Consider the following 21,268-nt stretch of genomic DNA (forward strand, 5'->3'; position numbering starts at 1 on the left):
CACGAACGCTATAAACGCATGAAACTTGAGACCGAAATTTGGGCTCGTGATCTCAAGGCCCGCAGTGCTCGTGATGAGCGGGAGCATGCAATGCGTCTATCTGACCAAGATCATCAGCACCAGCAGGAGAGGATGACTCAACAGATGGAATTTGCAAGAATTGAGATTGAGCTATCTCGTGCACGTCGGGAGGAGGAGGAGGCTCGAATTCGTCATATTGCTTTGGAGCGCAGTCTTGATCAAAACTAAGTAGGTTTGCACTATGTTGTCATGTAACAGGTTTTCAGGAAATGCATTCCATGTTGTACTCGATGGTGCCAACTCAGAGAGCTCACTAAAACGCTCCTTTCTCGAGCAAATCTCAAGCATAACTGACCCCTCCTAGAGCTTGCCAAAACGCTCCTTTCTCGAGCAAATCTCAAGCACAACTGACCCCTCCTAGAGCTCGCCAAAACGCTCCTTTCTTGAGAAAATCTCAAGCGCTACTGACCCCTCCTAGAGCTCACTAAAACGCTCCTTTCTTGAGAAAATCTCAAGCACTACTGACCCCTCCTAGAGCTCGCTAAAATGCTCCTTTCTCGAGAAAATCTCAAGCGTGACCTTGCGAGCCAAAAGGAATATGTATAGGTACAAGTACATTTAATATAATACTAACTACCTTCGCTCCAATGACGAAAGCAACCACGTCTTTAACATGTTACGAAAATCCTGCCCCACAGTTCCAATGTAAGTCTGATCACCTACTGCGCCACCCTGTTGCTGATCATCCTCTCCTCCGTCACCGTCAGCTCGCCTCAATCTCCGAGTTTGCTGATAGAAGCATATGTTTGAGTCTTCGCGGTTTTCTGTTTCCTCAATTTCAACAATTAAGTTGTGCAGAATGAAGCACGAACAGATCCACATGTTCGCATAGTCGAGGTCCTTCTGGCTTTGGATTGGGATGCGAAGCTCCCGCAGTGATTGGAACCGGCCCTTGATAGAGCCGAAGAAGTGCTCTGAATGAACACGGACCTAGACACTGGGTGAGGACGACAAAAGTATATTAGTACTGATGCTCACTGTTGACAGGTTATAATTGAATGTCCTTTGCTCGGCCGTCAAAGACCCTCCCGCTGGCCGTTTGTACGGCGGCACACACCAAATTCGCGCAGCATACGCCGAGTCCGCCCACAACCACTCTCCCGCACCAAAAAACGACTCGGGATGCCGGGAGACCCTCGTTCGTGCAAATATGTTCGAGTCGTGAAGACTCCCAGGTATGCCAATGACGTAGTCAACGATACGCAGATTATGAGGGAATATGATGACCTTTTGGATTGTAAGTCGCTGCACTGCACACTGAGCCGATAGTAGATACTTACCTGGGCTGTTAGAGAGTAGTCAGAGTTCTTGTCAAAGAACCCTTCGCCATGCCAACCGGGCTTCTCGTGTAGAGGGGACGGAGTCCCATCTACACAAAGGAAACCGCCGCGCCACTCACGACATGTCTTCTGCTCCACGTACGCTTTTGCCTGCTCTCGCTCAATCTGGTCCTCACGATCAAGCGGATCAAAATGTATGGCACGATCATGCAGTTGCAAGATCGCGATCATGACTCGCTTGTAGCAGTTGTAGATGGTCCCTACGGACACTCCAGCCCAATCGGATATGTCTTCGGTAGTCGCAGCATTGCCATAATGGCCGACACCATTGAGAAAGATCGCAAGCTGGACGGCGACAGGAAGTTGTGGATTATTCGAGTTATTATGGAAAATGGGGTGGGCTTGGATTAACGTTGTGAGTTTGTTGAATACCTCTGCATCAACGCGAAGCTTGCAGCGAAACTTTTCAGGTGAGAGCAGCGCCCATTCTTGCAGCAGGTGTAACTGCGGTGCGCGAGTCAGAGATGGATGCACGTCAAGTACCCGACACTTCTCCACTTCATCATGCAGTGCCCCGATCGCATCAATAAAGTGCGTAAACACTTGATTGCACATGTCCGGGATATCAAGTGATAGGACATCAGAATATGCTGTTGAAAGCGAGGTTACTAGAGAGCTGATGGACAACGTGGATATGACGGATGACGTCGGGGACTCCGGCCATGTTGGCGATGCGGTCCGTATGCTGACATCTGACCCACTATCACCATCCGATCCCTTATCAGAGCTATTGTCAGAGCCCTCCTCGAGGAGCTGATCCACCATAAATTCAATCAACTCCATGTATCGCGCAATCATAAGGTCATTTGTCGTTTGCTTCAGACTACGAAGTAGTTTTTTGTGATCCGATTCTCGAGGCATCTTCTGATGTCGTTGCAGAACGTTATCAATATGATGGTCACGGTAAGGTACGATGATGATGGGCGGTGGTAAGATATGAGCTTGATTTGTCATCGTCGGAGTTCTAATTATCGGCAAGTCGCAAATTTCTTACCTCTTGAAATTTCTACGATTTTAACTTTGAGGACCGCTAATATTATTAGCGAGTTTTTCGCCTGCTAAAATCAACATCACGTGATTGGCTAAAAAGCAGCTAATAATCCGCTAGTTAATAACTCCCCCAGACCTACCTGGCTAAAAAGCTTGCTAATAATTGCCGAAATACTTTTATCCCGAACCCTAAAGAGAAGCCGCCTGGCTGTCATGCATCATGTCTAACTCGCCAAATTGACAAACTGCTACCAATTTGTTATATGGTTTCGTACTTCAACTAGAATATAATATCGCCAGGATAAACAGAGCTAGTAAGTACGTCGGAAGCAACATAGACAACAGATACTTAAACTGAAGTCAGATAAATAGAACAGGATCCCTTGTCAAAAGACACCCTATTTAATGCTGCTTCTCTCTCCTGTGTCTGTTGAGAGTATCTCCGCGCGAGAATAGTTTGCCGCACACGCCGCACGGGTGCACAACCTTCATGTGTTTTTCCTCGATATGTCTCGCGAGACTCTCCTTATTGACCTCCGTATTACAAGATCTCCATTGGCAGAAAACGCGGGCATTGTCGGGCCCGTGAATTCCATGTCTCTCGCGTAAATGATGAGAGAGATTGTGACCGTAAAAGAGGTCGTTGCAATGCAATCCTGGTGCGTAACAATCCCAGAAACACTGAAACATTTCATTGATAAAATGTCTTTCCTGCAGGCGTTGATTTAATCGCAATGATATCATGTAAGATTTACAACTCACAGGTTCCGGCTCAGGTGCTCCGCTGATCTGGAAATGGTGAAAGCCCCCCGACATGATAGTAATGACGCGGAGATTGTGATAGTTATGCTTGCAGACTTGAGTATCTGAGGGACCGATAAATGATTGCGAAGCCCACTGTAGTATATAAGTGTTCTGGACGACCTGCAAGGAGGGCCATCGTTCCAGCTGTCCCAATATCAGTCGTTAGGGACTCTGGCCTCGTAGGCTTGCGAGGTGCCAGCGCCTAAGCGGTGAAATTTTCGTTGGTTTGTAAACGGAACCATGTCCATCGAATATGAGTCAGTTTCCAGTGGCGTTGGCATTCAACGACCGTCCATGAGATTGTGTATCAATATCCCCTACCGACCACACGTGTAGAATAGCAAGACCACCTGCCAAAGGTGTGATTGAGTCAAGAGGACGATGGACAAACGTGCCAATATGGTCAGAATTGGGTACGTAGCTTCTATGACGACCTCCACCCGGTCAAGGGCCAGCTGTGGAACCAAAACACGCCCGGAAGCCAAAGGACACCAACTTGAGATGAAGTCCAAGAGTCAAATGCAGTGCAACGTTAACTGACCCTGTCATATGTAAGGCGCGGTAAAATTGACATCCAATGCTAATACTACAGCTTCCATGCAACGGCATTTTCTGTTCTTGAGGTGTACGACTCGTTTCGAAATCCTTGCTTGGCCATCAGGACAATTAAAGAAGTATCAATGGGATTCTGGATAGTCTAGAACGTTCAGCTCAAATGTTATCGGAAAGAAAGACACACTCCGAATCTATTCTCAAGAAGGACTAGCATTTGAAAGAGGAAAGTAACGAGTCCATCTTCAGCTCAACACCGGTCGTCGGCGGGCATTCAAATATTCATCCATCATCCTTCGTAGCCTTGCAATGGCATGTCAGCAAAGTGGCGTTGTTCTCGATCGACCTTGAGGTGGCAACTTGAACCCGTGCTGGAGCTGGGGAACGCACAAGGATCGCGGGCCCATTCATGGCCCCCCAACGGTAGTGATGACTTTTATCATTGCTCCCTTGGAAGAAAGCAACTTCAGTCTCCGAACGTCGAAGCGTACAGTAATGGAGTGAGGCGAAGAGAGTTAGCGATCTCCACCGAGCTTACAGTCTCGAGTGTCCACCGATTATGTCACATTCAACAAGCGACTACCTCGTCCGTTAAAATGGGAATTAGGTGGATGTGCCTCGTTGGATACGGACCTCTTCATTCCCAAACCAGTGTTAAAGCAACAATTGAACATAGGCCACAACTTGGTTGCCACCACCCTGCGCCAGCCAGACTTCGTTAAAGCTGGACGCTACAAATGCATCCCAAGTCCAAGAATGCGCCCACAAGGCATTTGTATTTGTTGACACTATTTGAAACAACGCTGGTCATACTATTATGTGTTGGTGAAGCTGTCATGGTTGCCAGAAGTCTGTGAGTCGTCTGTGAAAGAGTGTCCGAATGTTGGTATCATCTTCCAGTAATATTTGGTGAGACTTGAACGAGCCGAAAGTATCAGTCTAGACGACGTGTTAAACTTGAGCGCTTGAGCTTATGTAAGCTTGATAACAGACACTCTAACAGAAGTCATGGGATAGAGGATAGATAGTACGTATACGGGATCCCTTGTCAAGACCCCCTAGGTTCAGTGTGGACGATAAGGACACGTTCTCTTGTGTTTGTTGAGAGAATCTCTGCGCGAATATGTAGATCCGCACTCGCACTTGTGCACAATCCTCATGTGTTTTTCCTCGATATGTCTCGCGAGACTCTCCTTTTTGAGCTTCATGCTATTACAAGAGATACATTGGCGAGTACTGTCTGACCCGTGAATTCCATGTTTCTCTTGTAAATGATGGGAGAGATCGCGGCCGCAAATCAAGTCGTTGCAATGCAATTCTTGACATTGTGGCCAATCCCAGAAACACTGAAACACCTCATTGATAAAATGTCCCTGCAAGCGTCGATTTAATCGCTATGATGTCATGCAAGATTTACAACTCACAGGTGCCGAGTCAGATACTCCGTTGGTCTGGTAGTGTTGAAAGCGCCCTGACATGATAGTGGCGATTGGCTAGGTGTAAATTTAAACTTATGACATCAACCTGGGATAACTTCACCCCCGTGATAGTAACTTGCAAAATCGACAAACTGTTACAAATTTGTTGTTCAAAAATGGAGTTTCGTACTACGTGAATATTATACCACCAGGATAAACAGAGCTAGTAAGTACGTCGGAAGCAACATAGACAACAGATACTTAAACTGAAGTCATGGGATAGAAGATAGATAGAACGGGATCCCTTGTCAAAAGACTCCCTATTTAATGCTGCTTCTCTCTCCTGTGTCTGTTGAGAGTATCTCTGCGCGAGAATTCTTTGCCGCACCCGCACGGGTGCACAATCTTCAGATGTTTTTCCTCAACATGTCTCGTAAGACTCTCCTTATTGAGCTCCAAATAACAAGAGTTCCATAGGCAGAAAACGTGATCCTTGTCTGACCCGTGAATTCCATGTTTCTCTTGTAAATGACGGGAGAGATTGTAGCCGTAAAAGAAGTCGTTGCAATGCAAATCTTGACATTGTGGCCAATGCCAGAAACACTGAAACGTTTCATTGACAAGATGTTTTTCCTGCAGGCGTTGATTTAAAACGCAATGATGTGAAGCAAGAAGATTAACAACTCACAGGTGCCGGGTCAGATACTCCGTTGGTCTGGAAGTGGTGAAAGCCTGACATGATAGTAATGACGCGGCGATTGTGATAGTTATGCTTGCAGACTTGAGTATCTGAGGGAGCGATGAATGATTGCGAAGTCCACTGTAGTATATAAGTGTTCTGGACGACCTGCTAGGAGGGTCATCGTTCCAGCTGTCCCAACACCAGTTGGTAGGGACTCCAGCCTCGTGGGCTGGCGAGGTGCCAGCGCCTGGACGGTGAAATTTTCGTTGGTTGGTAAACAGAACCATGTCCATCGAATACGAGCCAGCTGCCAGTGGCCTTGGCCTTCAACAAAGCGTGCCGTCCATGAGTATCAATATCCCCTGCCGAGTACACGTGCAGAATAACAGGACCATCAAATTTCCGCTGCCAAAAGTATGACTCAGTCAAGAGGACGATGGCCAAACGTGCCAATATGGTCAGAATTGGGTAGGTACGTAGCTTCTATGACGACCTCCACCCGACCAAGGGCCAGCTGCGGAAACAAAGCACACCCGGAAGCCAAAGGACGCCAGCTTGAGATGAAGCCCAAGAGTCAGATGCAATGCAACTGGTCCTGTCATATGTAAGGCGTGGTAAAATTTCGGTAAAATGGACGTCCAATGCTAATACTACAGCTTCCATGCAACGGTATTTTCTGTTCTTCAGGTGTACGACTCGTTTCGAAATCCTCGCTTGGCCATCAGGACGATTAAATCAACGGGACTCTGGATAGTCTAGAACGTTCAGCTCAGATGTCGCAAAGAAAGACAACCCAGCATAGCCACAATGGACTCCACACCACCCATTCGCAAAGCTGCACTACAATATTGTCATTCCGAATACTGCGTTAGCAAAACGCTCTCTGCAATGAAGGCAACAGGCTTCAAAACTTCACCTTGCGACAAGCAGTCGAGTCTCTGAGTTCGTTAGAAAAGTAACTCCTACAATGTCAGGATGGCTATTAGAAGCTGCTTTGGAACCTACCTTTGTACGTCAAACCATCCACCTTTGCCATTCGTTTTCTTTCTTATTAGCCGTACTGGGCTAGTAACTACAGACTGGGAGAAAAGTGATCGATCACGATCATCAGCAAATCCCAAAGGACGCAAATCGGAGCACTCTCGTGCAGTCGCGTTAATGACCCTGGAACCGCGAGGCATAATCAGCAAGGACTTCCAGCAGTAGTGATGAGATCGTCATAGTAGGTCATTTCCAGCATCGAGATCCAACAAGGTAGCTCAATTGAGGATTGGAAACGGAGGGGCTGGAACTTGGGGGTATTGGGCGGCTCGGCAGGTACCACTCATGTTTCAAAGTTTGATCGCTTGCAGATTTGCAACGTGTGCCAAAGGGTCGATGGTCTTCCAGAAGATTACTAGTAAAATGGTCACTCAGCACTCATTGCTCCCGTGCCAATCCAAAAAATCTATCCGAACTTCGAATGTGGCAAATCAAAATGACTGACACGGCACATTTGTCGTCCATGAAGCCAGCCCACCCATATTGCAACTCTCGAAAGCTTACTTCCAATTTGTCTTGAGACTCGGCGTATGCAACGGAATTGGAACCCATTTGTCAGCGCAGCGATACGGGTCTTCACGCTCGTTCGTCGTCGTCCTTGCTAGCATTGAAAGCAACGCAAGCAAGATGGACAGGCCGCAAAGCGGAAATCCTGGAACAAGGCACGAGCACCGCCTCGATTTTTTGCACTTGCGACGCATCCAAATCTGCCTCGTTCGTGACCGGTGACCGCCCATTTCAATGCTGGCAATCTCCGACCTTTCCGCCAACATCGGTTTCACGACCATAGGTGACGTATGACCTAACTATGCATTTGTAAACTTCTAAACGTTTTGAACAGGCCGCCTCAGGTGTTCTCGATCTGTAAAAAAAACATCGCTTCCAAATACAGAGGTTACGGGAGATGACAATATCACCAACAAAGCCTGGGATACACTGTACGCATGAAGTCGTTAGCTTTACGCATTGACATGTATTCCCTATGGATTCTTGGAGCGGTCTGTTGGGTTGATCGTATATGAATGGCAAGGGTTTAAAGCTAGTAGTGCCGAACGTCGTCCTTTTTCCTTGATTATATGTGCACGGGAGATGTAGCGATGAAGTACGTCACCTACACAACTAGTAACATGTATGGGATGCAACACGAGATCCGTACTCACACATGTTCCCCTTGCTTCCTGGACGTACATACCATAAAGAAATATTCGACTTTTTCTATGTCATGATAATGCGTTGGCGAACACAATCTGATAAGTGGATGCGCTAGATATATCCTCGTGACCATAGCATAGGGTTAGGAGTTAGCTCAGTAAGCCGCGTAATCATATCAAAGCTTGGTTCTGCTTCACCACCGCCTGAGCGATTAAGATGTCTTTATCCATTCATGCCGCCGCCCAAAAAAGTGCGCTTTTGCGGTGTCTCCTTATTCACATCTGATGGCCTGACTTCCCATCTTCTAGATCAACCTGCCCTTGTTCGTGCGTTGACAGAAGAGAATCCAAAGCTTGTGAATGCTGTCGATGACGTGAGCAAGCCTTCACAAGTTTTATTAGACCGCCTGATGCATGTACCCCAGGATGGTAGGACCCCACTGCATTGGGCCGCGTCGAGCGGCTCGACCGAAATTGTGTGCTATCTCATTGGGAAGAACTCAGATGGAATCGACAACGTGGATGAGAGTGGATGGACAGCCTTGCACATAGCTGGTATGATTTATTGAATACCATACGTTTATAACATGAACTCATACACTTCGAGTTCAGTAAGCGCAGGCCATGAAGATGTCGTTCGAGAGCTAGTGGGTGCCGGGGCTGAAGTAAACAGAAAGAACGACAAGGGAATTACTCCTCTGTTAGTAATGTTCCCGCTGGAGATCATCTCTACTACTGGTTTGACATGTGCTGCTCAGACACTACGCGGCATCAAAGTCTCGCATTGACGTACGTGGGCGTTGGTATTATAAGCGTGCATGTGCTAATAGCGTCTACATCGACAGATCGGAAGGTTCCTGATTGAAAGAGGAGCAGACGTATGTGAATCCATCGAGAATACTTTGCAACCATAAAATGAGTGACGACCAGATAAACGCCAAAGATAAGGCGAACCAGACGCCCTTGTGAGATCGATAACGATTGCACGCCATAAACTTATTCACTCAAGCTCTCTTAGGCATCGAGCAGCAACGACAGGCTCTACGGGATTCGTTGCACTCCTGCTCAGTCCTCCTGAAGGCTCAACAACTGCCAAACTACGGCTGAACACGGGCGACCGGATAGGTGGGTTTATCATCACATTTATTTAGCAGATTAGATCAAGGCGCTATTCTCAGGCAATACACCCCTTCATCTCGCTATGGAGTCGGCTCATGCCCAGGTTGCGGTTATGTTAATCGAGGCAGGTGCTGACCGTGGGAGGGTGCGTCATTTGAGTCTGACTTCGCGAGGGTGTCGTGTTATTGATGGTGCCTTAGACTAATTTAGATGAAGTAACCCCTGAGAACGTTGATGGTGTCGGAGGCACCGAGCAGAGAAGAGCGAAGCAACATGTAATCGATCACTGCGGCGAGCCCTGAGGCCTGGTTACTGGACGAGAAAGTAGAAGTAGAAGTAGAAGAAGAGCGGTGCTACCAGTACCCGCCGACTGTAGGCATCCACAAACAACTTCTATTTGCACAAGCATACCAGATTATTCTACATACATGGTTACGCATGAGTAGTATCACAAAACCACACAAGGGTAGGTACAAAACATATCAGACTGCAAGGCACCGCATGAGAACCAGAGAACCCATAGAACTTCGAAGGTCCAAAACCTTTTGAGCAAGGTAGGTAGGCAGGATGAAAGAGTATCATAGATCCGAAGTAAGACATCTAGTGTTATAGTACATAAGAAGTAGATGATCTAGAATTCTTATATAAGTCGCAGTTAGAAATGTGCAGCGAAAGAGGTCAAAACGATCTCACCTAGAGAAACCGACGCAATAGGAATCAATTCTACAAGGGCCTTTTGGGAAGTAATTCGATGATTCGGTCTTGTTTGATGGTGTGCCCATTCTTCCCAAAATAACGGGTGGTATCGAAGGACCAGTGCAACGAACCAACCATCCAGTTCTGTAGCCCTTCGATATAGATAGCCACCTGCTTGTCAAGCTGTTCTCCCCATGAGGGGAGGATATCACGGTTGTCTTCAAAGCGCTGGATAGAACCCTTGCACATCCGGTCAACGTAGTCAATAGCGCCTTGTAGGTTTAAACCTTGTTCGCGCATAAGCACGACAACTATGTTATGTGTGTCATGGCGAGATTGCTCCACGTTGTAAGAGAAGATATCCTGTCAACAATGATGTTAGCAGTACTCTAGTATTCGACGACATAATGGGACATTACGTTGGACCAAGTAACAAGGTCGTTGGTTGCTTCCTCCATGGCCATGATAACTGGATGTGACATTACTTTATCGGGGAGATCAATCAGAGCTGCATATTCGATGAGGGCAAAGCAAGGCTTGCAGGCACTTGTGTCTCGCCTCGCGGTGATATAAGATTCAAGATCAGGGATATGTCCCGTGGCACGGTCCTCCGCCTGTTTTGCCGCGGCAATGAAAAATAGGTCCATTGCGTGGATGAATCGCTCAGTGCAGCCGGGGCCCCCGGTCTGCATAAAGCGGCTGAAGTACCTAGTATACAAACAGTTAATCTACAGTGAAGATTCGTGACAGAGTAGACCGACATACGATTTACACATCTTTCCGGCGAGTTTTTCCGTCTGGGAGTTGATCGGATCGCGAAACGCAGAAATGCAACATTCACGCATTCCCCACGTACCGTCGGCATCAAACTCATCCAGCCAGTCATCCATATTGAACAACCAGTTCAGGAAATCCGAGCAGACCCGGAGATGAAAAGCATCTGCATCGGGATAGCAGGCCGCAGTGAGTTCACCTGCGTGCAATCCCATAAATTTTGTCACTCTGTGCTCTGCAAGATGCGCTCCGTCAAGAAGCCATTGCTCAGAAGTGCGAGACACTGGATGACAGTCAGGATTCAGCCGCAGCGGATAGTGACAATCGCTGATAAGGTCAGGTAAAATAAACCTTGTAGTCTCAAAGTCAGAACGGGTGCTAGCAGATGTTGTAGGGGGCATGGAACTCATCGTAGTCGTATCGAGAATGTCGAGATGAGTGACAGGGTGGACGGAAACAGGGGAGACGCAAGTGAAGAGACAGATTTCTCAGAAACGTTTTGAGTATTTATAGTGATGGAGGCTTTGAAGGGAATAACAGTTCAGGCCGTTCAAGAAAACGCGGTGTTGCATAGCTGTCATAGCGGCAGGTTTAAGTTAGGCGTAAAGGCAAGATGAAACGACTCAAATATAAACCACGTACTTAAAGATGCTAGCATGTACGTGTCGCATCATAATGGCATGCCCATGATACCCATGGTCTGCCATTGGAAATAAATGCATGATGTGCCGGTTGATTTGGCGTATCGATAGTCTGGTCAGCAATACCTAACAAGCTCTAGAATTTAATGAAACTAGGGTTCGATAAGGACCGAACACCTGGCTCCGGAACCGATGGAATTCGTGTGCAATCGGAAACTGCAGGATGACATTACCGGAACAAGAATGGTACTCATCTTGGATCGTGATCTATTGTCTCGACGTACAATGTGTCTGAGCTATTAGGTGGCTGGAATCGACTCGATTCTTAAACGAGGTAACGCACTTATAAGTTGTACCAAGCAAGAGGCTGCAGAAATGGTCAACCGTCCGAGTCGCTTCAGGACGAAGCATGATTTCTCCACGCTCCATAAACTTTATGTGTCAGACTCCCGGGAGGATTCAATACCCCGGAAAAGCACTAGTCATGAAACACTATGCATGCGGTCAGCAAAATCAGCTGCACTACCTTACTTTTCATTCGGATCCGGTTTGAAGTATGTTGAAATAGGCCGGCAGGAACGGATCGTCAGTGGTCCGACATCTGCGGTGACATGTAACTGTACAGTTTTTCTGGCAATCATGATAACAATAAAATGCCAAGAGTACTGATAATCTGACTGAGCCATTCATAAAACGGCCCTACAAACACCAACGCCGGGTAATATTGATGTTGGACTCGAGCCGGAATATTGAATAGGTCATGGAGAGAACAGTCAACGTCCAAGTCCGGACCAAACTGGGGTATTACGTAATAATACAACCCTGGAGCTGCACGTAGTAGCCCAAGTGCTGCATTGAACAACTCCAGTGCTTGTCAAATGCCGTCGACTGCGCTCCCACTAAAAGTTACTCCTGCATCAACACCCGCAAGAGCTTCACCGCAACCATCTGCTTCAGGCTCAAAGACTCCCACAAAGCATGCCATTGCCACCAACCCTGGTGAAATATCTAGCCCCCATGAGCTAACAGCTTTTGTGCGTTTGCCGAGTTCCTGCTCCTGCAGCCTCCCGACTTGCAAGTGACGATCAACAATTCTTACAGGTCGAAACTTTACTTGAACAACTTGATACCCAATTTGACACTATGTCGTCTCAGATTCTTGATCACAGTGCGTTTGCGACCTCCTGTGACCTTTCATTGAACCTACAGATTGAACCATCTCGCAGTGATGCAAATGTCAAATAGAGTGGATGCACTGGAGGCTGCTATACAGGATATTATTAGCGGGGATGTAACCACACCAAGTGCATCTATGTCGTCGACACCGCTTCTAGCTGCCGGTGCAGCGCTGCCAGGTATTCGAAGGAGCGGAAGTGGCGCCTAGTAATGGGGACATGGCACAGTTTCAGTTTTCGACTTCGTTTCATCACTCAACAGTGTGGCTCTATTTTTCGGTTGACAATATGTTAACAATATCATTTCATAATTCCATTAGCACATACGGACTGGCCGGTTATATTGTTTTGCAATAGCAAACAATTGTATCTTAGCCGGCTCGGATCGTCTCGCATGCGAAGCAACACGGCTTTATTCTGACCTGTTAGGTATGCTTTGGAGGCATCAGCACAGATACTACTCGGATACCCATCTATATCGCACACCGCGTCAATTCAACCACTCAAATCTCTTTTCGAACGCCTGAAGTTCCCCAAGCCACCCTTCATTGCACAGGACCATTGGGCACATAATATCTACCTTGAAGTTGAAAAAGATCAGTTCGACCTACAGCATACAAACTCGGCCGTGCGGATACCGTTTTTTCCCCGCACAACAAGCTTTGCATTTGTCCAGTACGCATTTTTATCGTTGTTCGTTCAGGAAGGCTGTATCCACCTATCCGCCTGCGAGGAATGCCTATCTTCAGCATCGCATCAAGTGCGGTATTACTGCGTTTTCATGCACCTCCCGCTGGGCTCACCCAGTCAGCAACTCAAACTTGAAGATAGAGACTAATCCGACCCTGGTTGATGACCCACTCCCAGCATCCGCGCGGATGTGCAACTCCTCGTCCTGATATCAGAGGGAGCTTAGCCCCGAATGGATCGTCAGGCTGGGTGTTGGCGTAGCAAATGCAAAGTACAAGGTTGCGATCTCCTCTAGTCCCGAAATGGTGGTTCCTTTTGTAATTTTTGATTGATTTACTAAATGGTTCGGAAATCGCAGGTCGGTGAAGATTTGCCAAATGATTGTCCAAATTACGAGATTAACACTGTCAGTGAAAGCCGCCCGAAGTTACCAACTGATCCACACCTTCACCATCCATCCCTCCAATACTTCCCTACTATCCTGTGCAAAAAAGGATAGCCGCACCGTACTCTGCCATCTCGTAACGAAGTCGGGTCACGAAGAACAGATGCACTTGATTCAAAGTTTTTGATGATTTTCTGCAAGTCTGTTTGTCTTAATTCTGTATCTCCTTGTAACCGAAGATTATTTTCTCAAGGACCATACCATGATTAGGGGCGCAGTCAAAAAGCTTATTATTACCAGCAGAATAAACACAAAACTCACCGGTCTTCAAGTTTCAGAAGGGACACTGCAGGCGAACCGATGTGGGTCCAATAAGGGACGGAGCACTGCCACCGATCGATCAGTCTATAATGAAATGTCTTGAGCAAGTCTTGAGCACTATGTCATGCACATCGGGTGGGGTATAAGTGAAGCGAATTGCTCCTTTTCGTCGTAACAAACCATGTCAACCGCCAGGGCACCGTCTCGTTACTCTACCCCTGGGATGTTCAGCACATTCAAGCTGGACTGCAAGGCTGCTGCACTCGAGTTCGTCGGGACAACATTCTTTCTACTCCTAGGGCTCGGCGGTATTCAGGCGGCCAATGGCGAGGCTGAGTCCAGTGGTACCACCATCGAACATGTGATGTACATCGCGACGTCCATGGGTTTCAGCCTTCTAGTCTCCGCTTGGTTGTTCTACAGGATCACCGGTGGCCTCTTCAACCCCAATATCACACTAGCACTGTTTCTCGTGGGAGTGATGAATCCCGTAAGATTCGTGTTGTTCTGCATCGCACAGCTGGTCGGAAGCATTGTTGCATCGGCGTTGTTGCTTGCGCTGACTCCTGGACCGCTGGCTGTCAAGTGAGTGGCTGTTGTGACTATCGATTTTGTCGACCCTGACAGACTCTGTTCCTTGCGATAGCACTTTCCTCCAAAAGGGAGTCAATTCAGCTCAAGGCGTGTTCATCGAAATGTTCCTCACGGCAGCGCTGGTGTTAGCCGTTCTGATGCTCGCCGCTGAAAAATCTCAAGTCACTCCATTTGCACCGGTACGGATGGTTGACATGTCTCATCATGAATAATGTTGAATGTTATGCATCAGGTTGGCATTGGCCTGACACTGTTCGTTGGACAACTGTGAGTTGTGTACATACCTCGCTATATAACAATATAGTTAAAATCGCACAGATGGGCCGTCTTTTACACGGGTGCGGCTATGAATACGGCACGTGCATTCGGGCCTGCTGTCGTCACCGGATTTCCTTACCCTAGCCAATGGGTGGTAAGCAAAAAATATTGTTCATAGACGCACACCTAAACTTTGCCTCCTTGTAGTACTGGGTCGGACCCTTCCTGGGCTCTCTACTGGCATCTGCCTTCTACGCCATGTTGAAATGGTAAGTAAAATCTGCGTGCTTGCTCAGACATACTGATTCCCATTGCAGGATGCACTATCAAGATTTGAATCCTACACAGGCGTCCACGCATGAGAATGACTCGCCAGATCCGCTTGCCGTGGCACTGAGTAGTACGGAGAACCCTTTGCCCGACAGAAACGGTGCAGGAAGGGGCGAGGGAAGCGGGTCTAGTGAAGTGTAGAGTCACTTTCAATCTCTGAAGACTTTTGCCTGAACTAGGACATGTAAGCCAACAGTTTTAACTCGCACGCAGGCGTAAACGGTGTCTTATATTGGTAGATTGTAGTTAGATCTATGTCTATTGTGTGATGAAATTTACGACGAGCTTCCTGTATTCATGTGGTCTCGAATTCGAAGGACGTTAATAAGAGATAGAGTAGTACTCGAGGATGACTTACAACTCAGCATGCACTAGACAAGACCAAAAGCTTAATCTAGGGCACTCGCAATAGATGATCGTGACTGTACTTACCCCAGTGTCCGGTGTCAAGCTCTTTCAGCTGATTCTGTGGGAAAATTTGATCAATTAAAGGTATGTTGTGACGATTGATGTATCTGTCAAGGCAGTCAGGCTCCCAGTGGCGTATCTTTTTATGCATAGCTGACACGCACTTGCTCTTCTTTCCCTTGATAATCAAGGCACGACCATCCCAGGATCGTTCCCCAGGCGCATAAGGGAAAGATTCTATCTCTGCTCGGCCTTCTTTCAAAATGTCGACAGGGATCTTGAATTTCACGGGCGTTGCCTTGTTAATCTCGAGATTCGTAAGCAGAAATGATCGGACACTGGGATCCTAGAGGGCATCGTAAGTATACGGAAAGTTGCGAGTGCGGTCAAAGGCACCTGTTCATACTCAGACATTATTTCGTCCGCTTCCTTTCTGGTGGAGATGTTGCCTGCCTGTATTATTTCCATAGCACGTATGTGTTGTACGGTATCCTGCGAGACTTTGGCTCTGACGGGAGCGATGTCAGATACTATAAGGTCTGTGAGTAAGTTAGAGGGTAGTTCTGGATGCAATGCAAGGGCCATCGCGACCTTGCCGCCCCTCACATAGAATGAGTACTTGAACACAGCAGACTATTAAAAGAGAGCACACATAGAATGTCCCATGAGTGATATATTGCACAATGAGTGCTTCTGACAGAAACTAAAGACGTCCGCTGCCATGTGAGAATACGTCATCGGTCTAGCATGCGGTGAAGATCCGTGGTTTCGCAAATCCTGGTCTCAGGTTAGTCGATCCATAGCGCAGAGTGAGAGCCTCACTGACGAGTGTATATACGGGTCTGCTGAGGTCGCGCATGAACGCCTTGGAGAGAGACTGCCAGTTGCGTTTCGAACCGCTATCCGCTTTATGACTACGTGATGGAAGTGACAGCAGAGAAAGAGACTGACAAGAACCCGTGTAGGATGAGGAGTGGTCTATGAGACCGATTTCCATCTGCAGGTATGTGTTCGTCGTGGGCCAGCTCGACGGGTGACACGGCAGTGGACAGGCATCCTGTGAAGCGACGTTAAGCTAGACTTGGACTATTGCAATAGCGCAACAAGAAGTGACGTCATACTTTTTCGTAGAACTTGTGAAAGCTCAGTTGAAATGAGTGTTGAAGCTCTATGTACAGAAGATTTGAAGATCATCTTGATGGGCCCGAAACGCTGAGCTGAGCAAGAGTCTAGAAGGGTCATTCTGGGATTTTGATTGCCGGTCAATTTGCCGGCTGGAACTTGAAATGGTTCGATTTAATACATAAGCTTGACCACTACTGCCAGCACCCTCCAATGCTAATATTTCAAGAGCCCCGCCGGCAGGCAAAGCATGTGATGGTATTGACATGATTTGCAAACGAATCAAAATGAAATTGATTGAACTAGTATTGGGTGAGTATGTTGATCCCACTGGTGTAGAGTCATGAGACGACAACCTCCAGGAACTCGCACTCCTTGGCGCCCTTTCGCAAGTTCGTACCGATACCCGGAGAGACTCAAATACAGTCTCGCCCCTGAGTTCATGTTTATTATAGCTTTTGTGGTAAATATGAATACCAGGGGCTGACCAGGTGATTGATGGTTTCATATTCGGACATTAGTGGCAGTGGGCCCCACGATATGGGGTTGAGCAGAACTACAAATGCGGGAACGCACACTGCTTCTGCCCGCACCATCTGCTTTCCACCATGGGTTTCAAAGACGCACTGGCAGATTTTTCGCGTCATCGCAATGCATACACCCTCGCCCTGTCTGCATCCATGGGATCTATCTTCTTCGGTTGGGACACCGGACTCATGGGTGGCATTTTAACCCTTACGTCTTTCCAGCACTACTTTGGTATCGATAAGTTGTCCGCATCTGCTCAAGCCAATTTCAATGGCAATATCGTGTCAATTATGCAGGCTGGATGCATGTATGTCATCAAGAATATAGAACGCTTTGCTACTGACTCATCCCATTGTTTTTAAATCACCAGCTTCGGTGTCCTATCGACTGGTTGGGCATCCAGTCGCTTTGGGAGGAAACGGTCTCTAATTGCTTCGGGCGTTATATACACCATCGGAAGTCTGATTCAATCCGTCGCTGGCCTCGGAAGCAGCCAGGCTGTCGCTCTTCGAGTACTATACTTTAGCCGCATCTTTGCTGGCATCGGAGTGGGCATGGTATCCGCCCTGGCTCCCTCATACATATCAGAGTGTATGCCCAGACACATCAGGGGGAGGTGTACCGGCCTTGTTCAATTCTCTGACAATATTGGTATGATGCTGAGTTGTACGTATTCATCTGTAGATGAGATATCCTTGGATTGATAAAATATTTGTCACAGTCTGGGTGAACTACAGCGCTTCTATCAATATTCCATATAGCGACATGCAGTGGCGTATGCCTTTCATGATTCAACTTGTCCCGGGTGTCCTCTTCATCCTCCTCATGATTCCACAACCAGAGTCACCCCGTTGGTTGGTCGAGCGGGAGCGCTACGATGAGGCCGCAAGGACGCTTGCATATGTTGTTCGAGCGTCAGTCGACGACAAAGCTGTTCTTCTTACTCTCGACGAGATCAAAGCGGACTTCATCGGCAAGCAGCGAACATCTTTGATTACTCAGTTCCGCATGATGGGAGAGTCACGTCAAATCGCGCTCCGCTGCTTCATCCCCTCTATCCTTACCTTCTTCCAGCAATGGACTGGTACAAACGCTGTCAACTACTTCAGCCCGCAGATCTTTGCTGCGCTTGGTATTACTGGCACAGCATCTGGCCTATTTGCAACAGGAATATACGGTCTCGTGAAAGTCTTCGCAGTCGGTCTTACCCTGGCACTTGCTGTGGAGAGTTGGGGTCGCAAGATGTGCCTCTTCGTGGGCGCCGTGGGGCAAGGTTTAACCATGCTCTGGATTGGCGCCTTCGGCGCCATCCACCCGCAGAGTACTTTTGTGCCTGCGAGTTACGTGTCAATCATCGCCGTCTACCTCTACGCAGTATTTTATTGTCTCGGCTGGGGACCTCTACCGTGGGTCGTGGCCAGCGAAGTTGCACCCAATAATGTCCGCGCAGCCACACTCACTGTTGCGGTCAGCATCAACTGGCTGTTCTCATTCACGATATCACGCTTGACTCCGGTCATGCTGGAGAAGATCACGTACGGGACATTCCTGCTCTTTGGCATCTGCTGCGTGATCATGGCAGCGTGGACATATTTCTTCCTCCCTGAGACGAAGGGGTATGCGTTGGAGGACATCAAGTATTTGTTCGAGAAGGATGTGATAGTAAGGTCTTTGGAGGATGCGCCTGGTGGACGCATGTTCCTTGGAGGCAAGCGAGCGACGCCCGTGGATGACATGAGGGGAGGGGCAGATATCCAGGAGTCGAGTGACAGATCCCAAAAGGGGGATGAAGAGTGTATCGAAGTTTCCAATTTCCAGATTTGATTGTTACAAGTTTAATTTCCTCAAAGCGCTTCCGTGTACGTCCCCGACTCCCAGAAGCATTTTGTACCCCATAGTTTTAGTACAATGAGGAATATCATTATACCGGCTTACAGTATTTGCGCGCATCTGTTCCGATGTTTACCGCCCGTGTTTTGGTTTGCATGAGGTTGGACTCGGAGGTGCGCACCAAGAGTGATACCCTTGCAGTGATCTCGCCTTGTTTTCTCCAGGAAACTGTTGGGCAGAACAGAGACAAGTTTCCCAGGCATTCGAGGGACATGAATCGCCGAGGGACTGGCGGCCGCGGCACCTTTAGGATGTATGTAAATCACTGCACACAAGATCACATATCATACCGAACTTGAAGAATAATTCAACTTGACTGAACGTTCGCAAAATTGAGAACAGTAGCAACTATCGTGTTCGCTGTGGCATCTATTCCAGGCCAACTATATATGCATATCTGTATCTAATTCGTAATTTATGTTCAGCAAGGGATTACTTGCTAGACGTTCCGGATCGTTTCTACTTACCACTTGTTGCAAGCGTGGGTGAGTAGCTACTTGCTTGCAGCAGTGGTACAACAATAAACGGGTTTACCTAGACCTGTCAAAAACACTACATGTTAAATAAATACCACAACAGATCCTCGACCAAATTTCTCCTCCCTGAAAACCACTTGACAAGCATTTCCCTACACAGTACTGCTAGTTGGTACATGTACACGCTCCTGGAAGACAATCGAACTCATGCTAGTTTCTGCATCGGAGTTGGCCACGAGTTTAGCGTAATGTTCTCGAACGCTAAGGATGAGGCGCGGTCCCAGTACAAACAACTGCACACTCAGTAAAATTTGAAGAACACCGACGAGTATCAGAGCTGAATGTGAATGCTACAGAAATGATGAGCAGTGGTTACAAGCAGATATAAGCGACATGTCAGCGCACCAAGACCTCTGGAGAAAGAATCGTAAGCTGGAGGGAAGACACACCAACAAAGCTAGCGTGTGCGGAACTTTAGAGAAGGATAGCCTAATTAGATTACGAGCTCACCTTGCAAAATAAAGCACGTGAGATTTTATTAGCACTCTGAAACAGTCTCCGATGGTTGATCCTGTCGATCGGCTGAGTCGCCGCAGGTCACGGAAGTGTTTTACAACAATCCAGACTGCAAGACATAACGCGAGAACCTCCCAAACAGTGTTGAGCATCCAAACCATTGTGGCCAGAAGCTGGGCATCCCCCTCATATTCAAAATTGCACATATACATGCCGGAGATTATCAACTCCCCTGGTGTTTGTCCAATGAGCTGTATCCTTCAAGCCAACAAGTAAAGCTTACCTGCTACAGTATGCTTGAGTGCTATTGCTGCGATTATTCCGCAAGCGATGTTTACAGCCAGGAATATAATGACAAGGATGATAAGAATAATTCTAGATCTCTGGTACATGGCATATAGCCGAGTAATCATGATGACTTGCATCATGTTTCAGTCGAGTCACCGAGGTATTGCAGCAAGGCATCTCACCGCACAACATGGCAGTTACGACCACAGTTATCCCATTTACTGGGTAGTACACCATGTTGCCTGAAACACTCTATTAGTGATCACCCTAGTATTAAACACTCCGACTCACACCTATTGGGTTATTACGTTGAGCCAAGTTCAATGACAGATCTCACTCACCCCTACAAATGAGTATATTCATTGCACTGGAATGAGATGGTTGCGGAATACTCACTGTATCTGTCAGCGAAATCATTGGCATACACACTACCAGTATGTGCCGTGGTCAGAAGAATCGAACACGGCGCATGTGAAACATACTCAGAATATTGGCACTAATCATCAGAGACGAGCTATCAGCACGGTGCCAAATATTGGGCTCGACACATACACAGAATATGGTATTCCAATATAGCGTATCTAGAACATTTTGAATCAGCACAACTGCCAACCACGCTATAGTATAACACGAGATACGAACAGCGATATACAGCACACTCATGAGAGACCAGCGTTGCCTCTGTCGCAAATTCATTGTATTCTCCTGTTTTTCTTCGGATACGGGATTCTTGTCACTCACCCAGATCAGTTCAATCTATGACAACATTCTTAGCGAGTTGGCCGCTCCAGGGATAACTTCGACCTACCTCTTGTCCGAAGTGTTAGTACTATAAATATCATGAGAATACCAGCATTTTTCGAGCACTGTCCTACTCACCCCAATCGTATACCACCACGAGGCCAGCGGCAACTGCGAAACTGCAATTCAATGTTGGATCGATATATCACTAACTTATCAACAAACCGGTCCAATGGCTTAAAAAAATACGCAAACTG

At 47.4% G+C, this 21,268-nt stretch overlaps 6 protein-coding genes across 6 annotated transcripts; 4 read left to right on the forward strand and 2 right to left on the reverse strand.

The window, feature by feature from the left end:
- Window positions 1-8,646: 8,646 nt before the first annotated feature.
- Window positions 8,647-9,480, forward strand: F5891DRAFT_969032 (ankyrin repeat-containing domain protein; the record flags this gene model as incomplete). The annotated part of the gene is made up of 5 exons (XM_041376314.1): window positions 8,647-8,763; window positions 8,936-9,024; window positions 9,078-9,184; window positions 9,238-9,323; window positions 9,379-9,480. The coding sequence occupies 5 exons, from the start codon at window positions 8,647-8,649 to the stop codon at window positions 9,478-9,480; spliced, it is 501 nt and encodes a 166-aa protein (XP_041216522.1).
- Window positions 9,481-9,725: 245 nt separating this feature from the next.
- On the reverse strand, window positions 9,726-11,094 carry F5891DRAFT_1284049 (isoprenoid synthase domain-containing protein). The gene is made up of 4 exons (XM_041370576.1): window positions 10,640-11,094; window positions 10,294-10,582; window positions 9,872-10,237; window positions 9,726-9,817 (listed from the first exon to the last, which is right to left on the reverse strand). Exons 1-3 carry the CDS (start codon window positions 11,056-11,058, stop codon window positions 9,902-9,904), a joined length of 1,044 nt encoding a protein of 347 aa, XP_041216523.1. The 5' UTR covers window positions 11,059-11,094; the 3' UTR covers window positions 9,726-9,817; window positions 9,872-9,901.
- Window positions 11,095-12,110: 1,016 nt separating this feature from the next.
- On the forward strand, window positions 12,111-12,947 carry F5891DRAFT_333185 (uncharacterized protein). Its single transcript, XM_041371374.1, has 3 exons — window positions 12,111-12,323; window positions 12,391-12,457; window positions 12,516-12,947. The coding sequence occupies exons 1-3, from the start codon at window positions 12,168-12,170 to the stop codon at window positions 12,671-12,673; spliced, it is 381 nt and encodes a 126-aa protein (XP_041216524.1). The 5' UTR covers window positions 12,111-12,167; the 3' UTR covers window positions 12,674-12,947.
- A 965-nt stretch (window positions 12,948-13,912) lies between these two features.
- F5891DRAFT_333173 (aquaporin-like protein) lies at window positions 13,913-15,370 on the forward strand. Its single transcript, XM_041371373.1, has 6 exons — window positions 13,913-14,445; window positions 14,507-14,633; window positions 14,687-14,721; window positions 14,773-14,866; window positions 14,920-14,981; window positions 15,030-15,370. Exons 1-6 carry the CDS (start codon window positions 14,042-14,044, stop codon window positions 15,181-15,183), a joined length of 876 nt encoding a protein of 291 aa, XP_041216525.1. The 5' UTR covers window positions 13,913-14,041; the 3' UTR covers window positions 15,184-15,370.
- On the reverse strand, window positions 15,214-16,674 carry F5891DRAFT_1084888 (alpha beta-hydrolase). Its single transcript, XM_041363461.1, has 9 exons — window positions 16,572-16,674; window positions 16,402-16,507; window positions 16,277-16,349; window positions 16,103-16,227; window positions 15,847-16,051; window positions 15,615-15,796; window positions 15,475-15,557; window positions 15,401-15,413; window positions 15,214-15,346 (listed from the first exon to the last, which is right to left on the reverse strand). Exons 1-9 carry the CDS (start codon window positions 16,642-16,644, stop codon window positions 15,301-15,303), a joined length of 906 nt encoding a protein of 301 aa, XP_041216526.1. The 5' UTR covers window positions 16,645-16,674; the 3' UTR covers window positions 15,214-15,300.
- A 99-nt stretch (window positions 16,675-16,773) lies between these two features.
- On the forward strand, window positions 16,774-19,039 carry F5891DRAFT_1084890 (general substrate transporter). The gene is made up of 4 exons (XM_041363462.1): window positions 16,774-16,884; window positions 16,935-17,407; window positions 17,471-17,766; window positions 17,822-19,039. The coding sequence occupies exons 2-4, from the start codon at window positions 17,181-17,183 to the stop codon at window positions 18,922-18,924; spliced, it is 1,626 nt and encodes a 541-aa protein (XP_041216527.1). The 5' UTR covers window positions 16,774-16,884; window positions 16,935-17,180; the 3' UTR covers window positions 18,925-19,039.
- Window positions 19,040-21,268: the final 2,229 nt, after the last annotated feature.

This window comes from Suillus fuscotomentosus (assembly GCF_016647785.1).
Source record: "Suillus fuscotomentosus strain FC203 chromosome Unknown F5891scaffold_289, whole genome shotgun sequence".
Lineage (NCBI taxonomy): Eukaryota > Fungi > Basidiomycota > Agaricomycetes > Boletales > Suillaceae > Suillus > Suillus fuscotomentosus.

Bases quoted from the DNA above. Each gene is read 5' to 3' on its own strand.
- F5891DRAFT_1084890 (XM_041363462.1), top strand. From the start codon at position 17,181: ATGGGTTTCAAAGACGCACTGGCAGATTTTTCGCGTCATCGCAATGCA. The intron at 17,408-17,470 runs GTATGTCATCAA...TTAAATCACCAG, and splicing joins ATTATGCAGGCTGGATGCAT to CTTCGGTGTCCTATCGACTG. The intron at 17,767-17,821 runs GTACGTATTCAT...TATTTGTCACAG, and splicing joins TATTGGTATGATGCTGAGTT to TCTGGGTGAACTACAGCGCT.
- F5891DRAFT_1284049 (XM_041370576.1), bottom strand. From the start codon at position 11,058: ATGAGTTCCATGCCCCCTACAACATCTGCTAGCACCCGTTCTGACTTT. The intron at 10,583-10,639 runs GTATGTCGGTCT...TTTGTATACTAG, and splicing joins GCCGGAAAGATGTGTAAATC to GTACTTCAGCCGCTTTATGC. The intron at 10,238-10,293 runs GTAATGTCCCAT...CATTGTTGACAG, and splicing joins ACCTTGTTACTTGGTCCAAC to GATATCTTCTCTTACAACGT.
- F5891DRAFT_1084888 (XM_041363461.1), bottom strand. From the start codon at position 16,644: ATGATCTTCAAATCTTCTGTACATAGAGCTTCAACACTCATTTCAACT. The intron at 16,350-16,401 runs GTCAGTCTCTTT...TAAAGCGGATAG, and splicing joins CTCATCCTACACGGGTTCTT to CGGTTCGAAACGCAACTGGC. The intron at 15,558-15,614 runs GTGCGTGTCAGC...CTGCCTTGACAG, and splicing joins ATCAAGGGAAAGAAGAGCAA to ATACATCAATCGTCACAACA.
- F5891DRAFT_333173 (XM_041371373.1), top strand. From the start codon at position 14,042: ATGTCAACCGCCAGGGCACCGTCTCGTTACTCTACCCCTGGGATGTTC. The intron at 14,867-14,919 runs GTAAGCAAAAAA...GCCTCCTTGTAG, and splicing joins CTTACCCTAGCCAATGGGTG to TACTGGGTCGGACCCTTCCT. The intron at 14,982-15,029 runs GTAAGTAAAATC...TTCCCATTGCAG, and splicing joins TTCTACGCCATGTTGAAATG to GATGCACTATCAAGATTTGA.
- F5891DRAFT_333185 (XM_041371374.1), top strand. From the start codon at position 12,168: ATGCCGTCGACTGCGCTCCCACTAAAAGTTACTCCTGCATCAACACCC. The intron at 12,324-12,390 runs GTGCGTTTGCCG...CAATTCTTACAG, and splicing joins CCCATGAGCTAACAGCTTTT to GTCGAAACTTTACTTGAACA. The intron at 12,458-12,515 runs GTGCGTTTGCGA...ACCATCTCGCAG, and splicing joins GTCTCAGATTCTTGATCACA to TGATGCAAATGTCAAATAGA.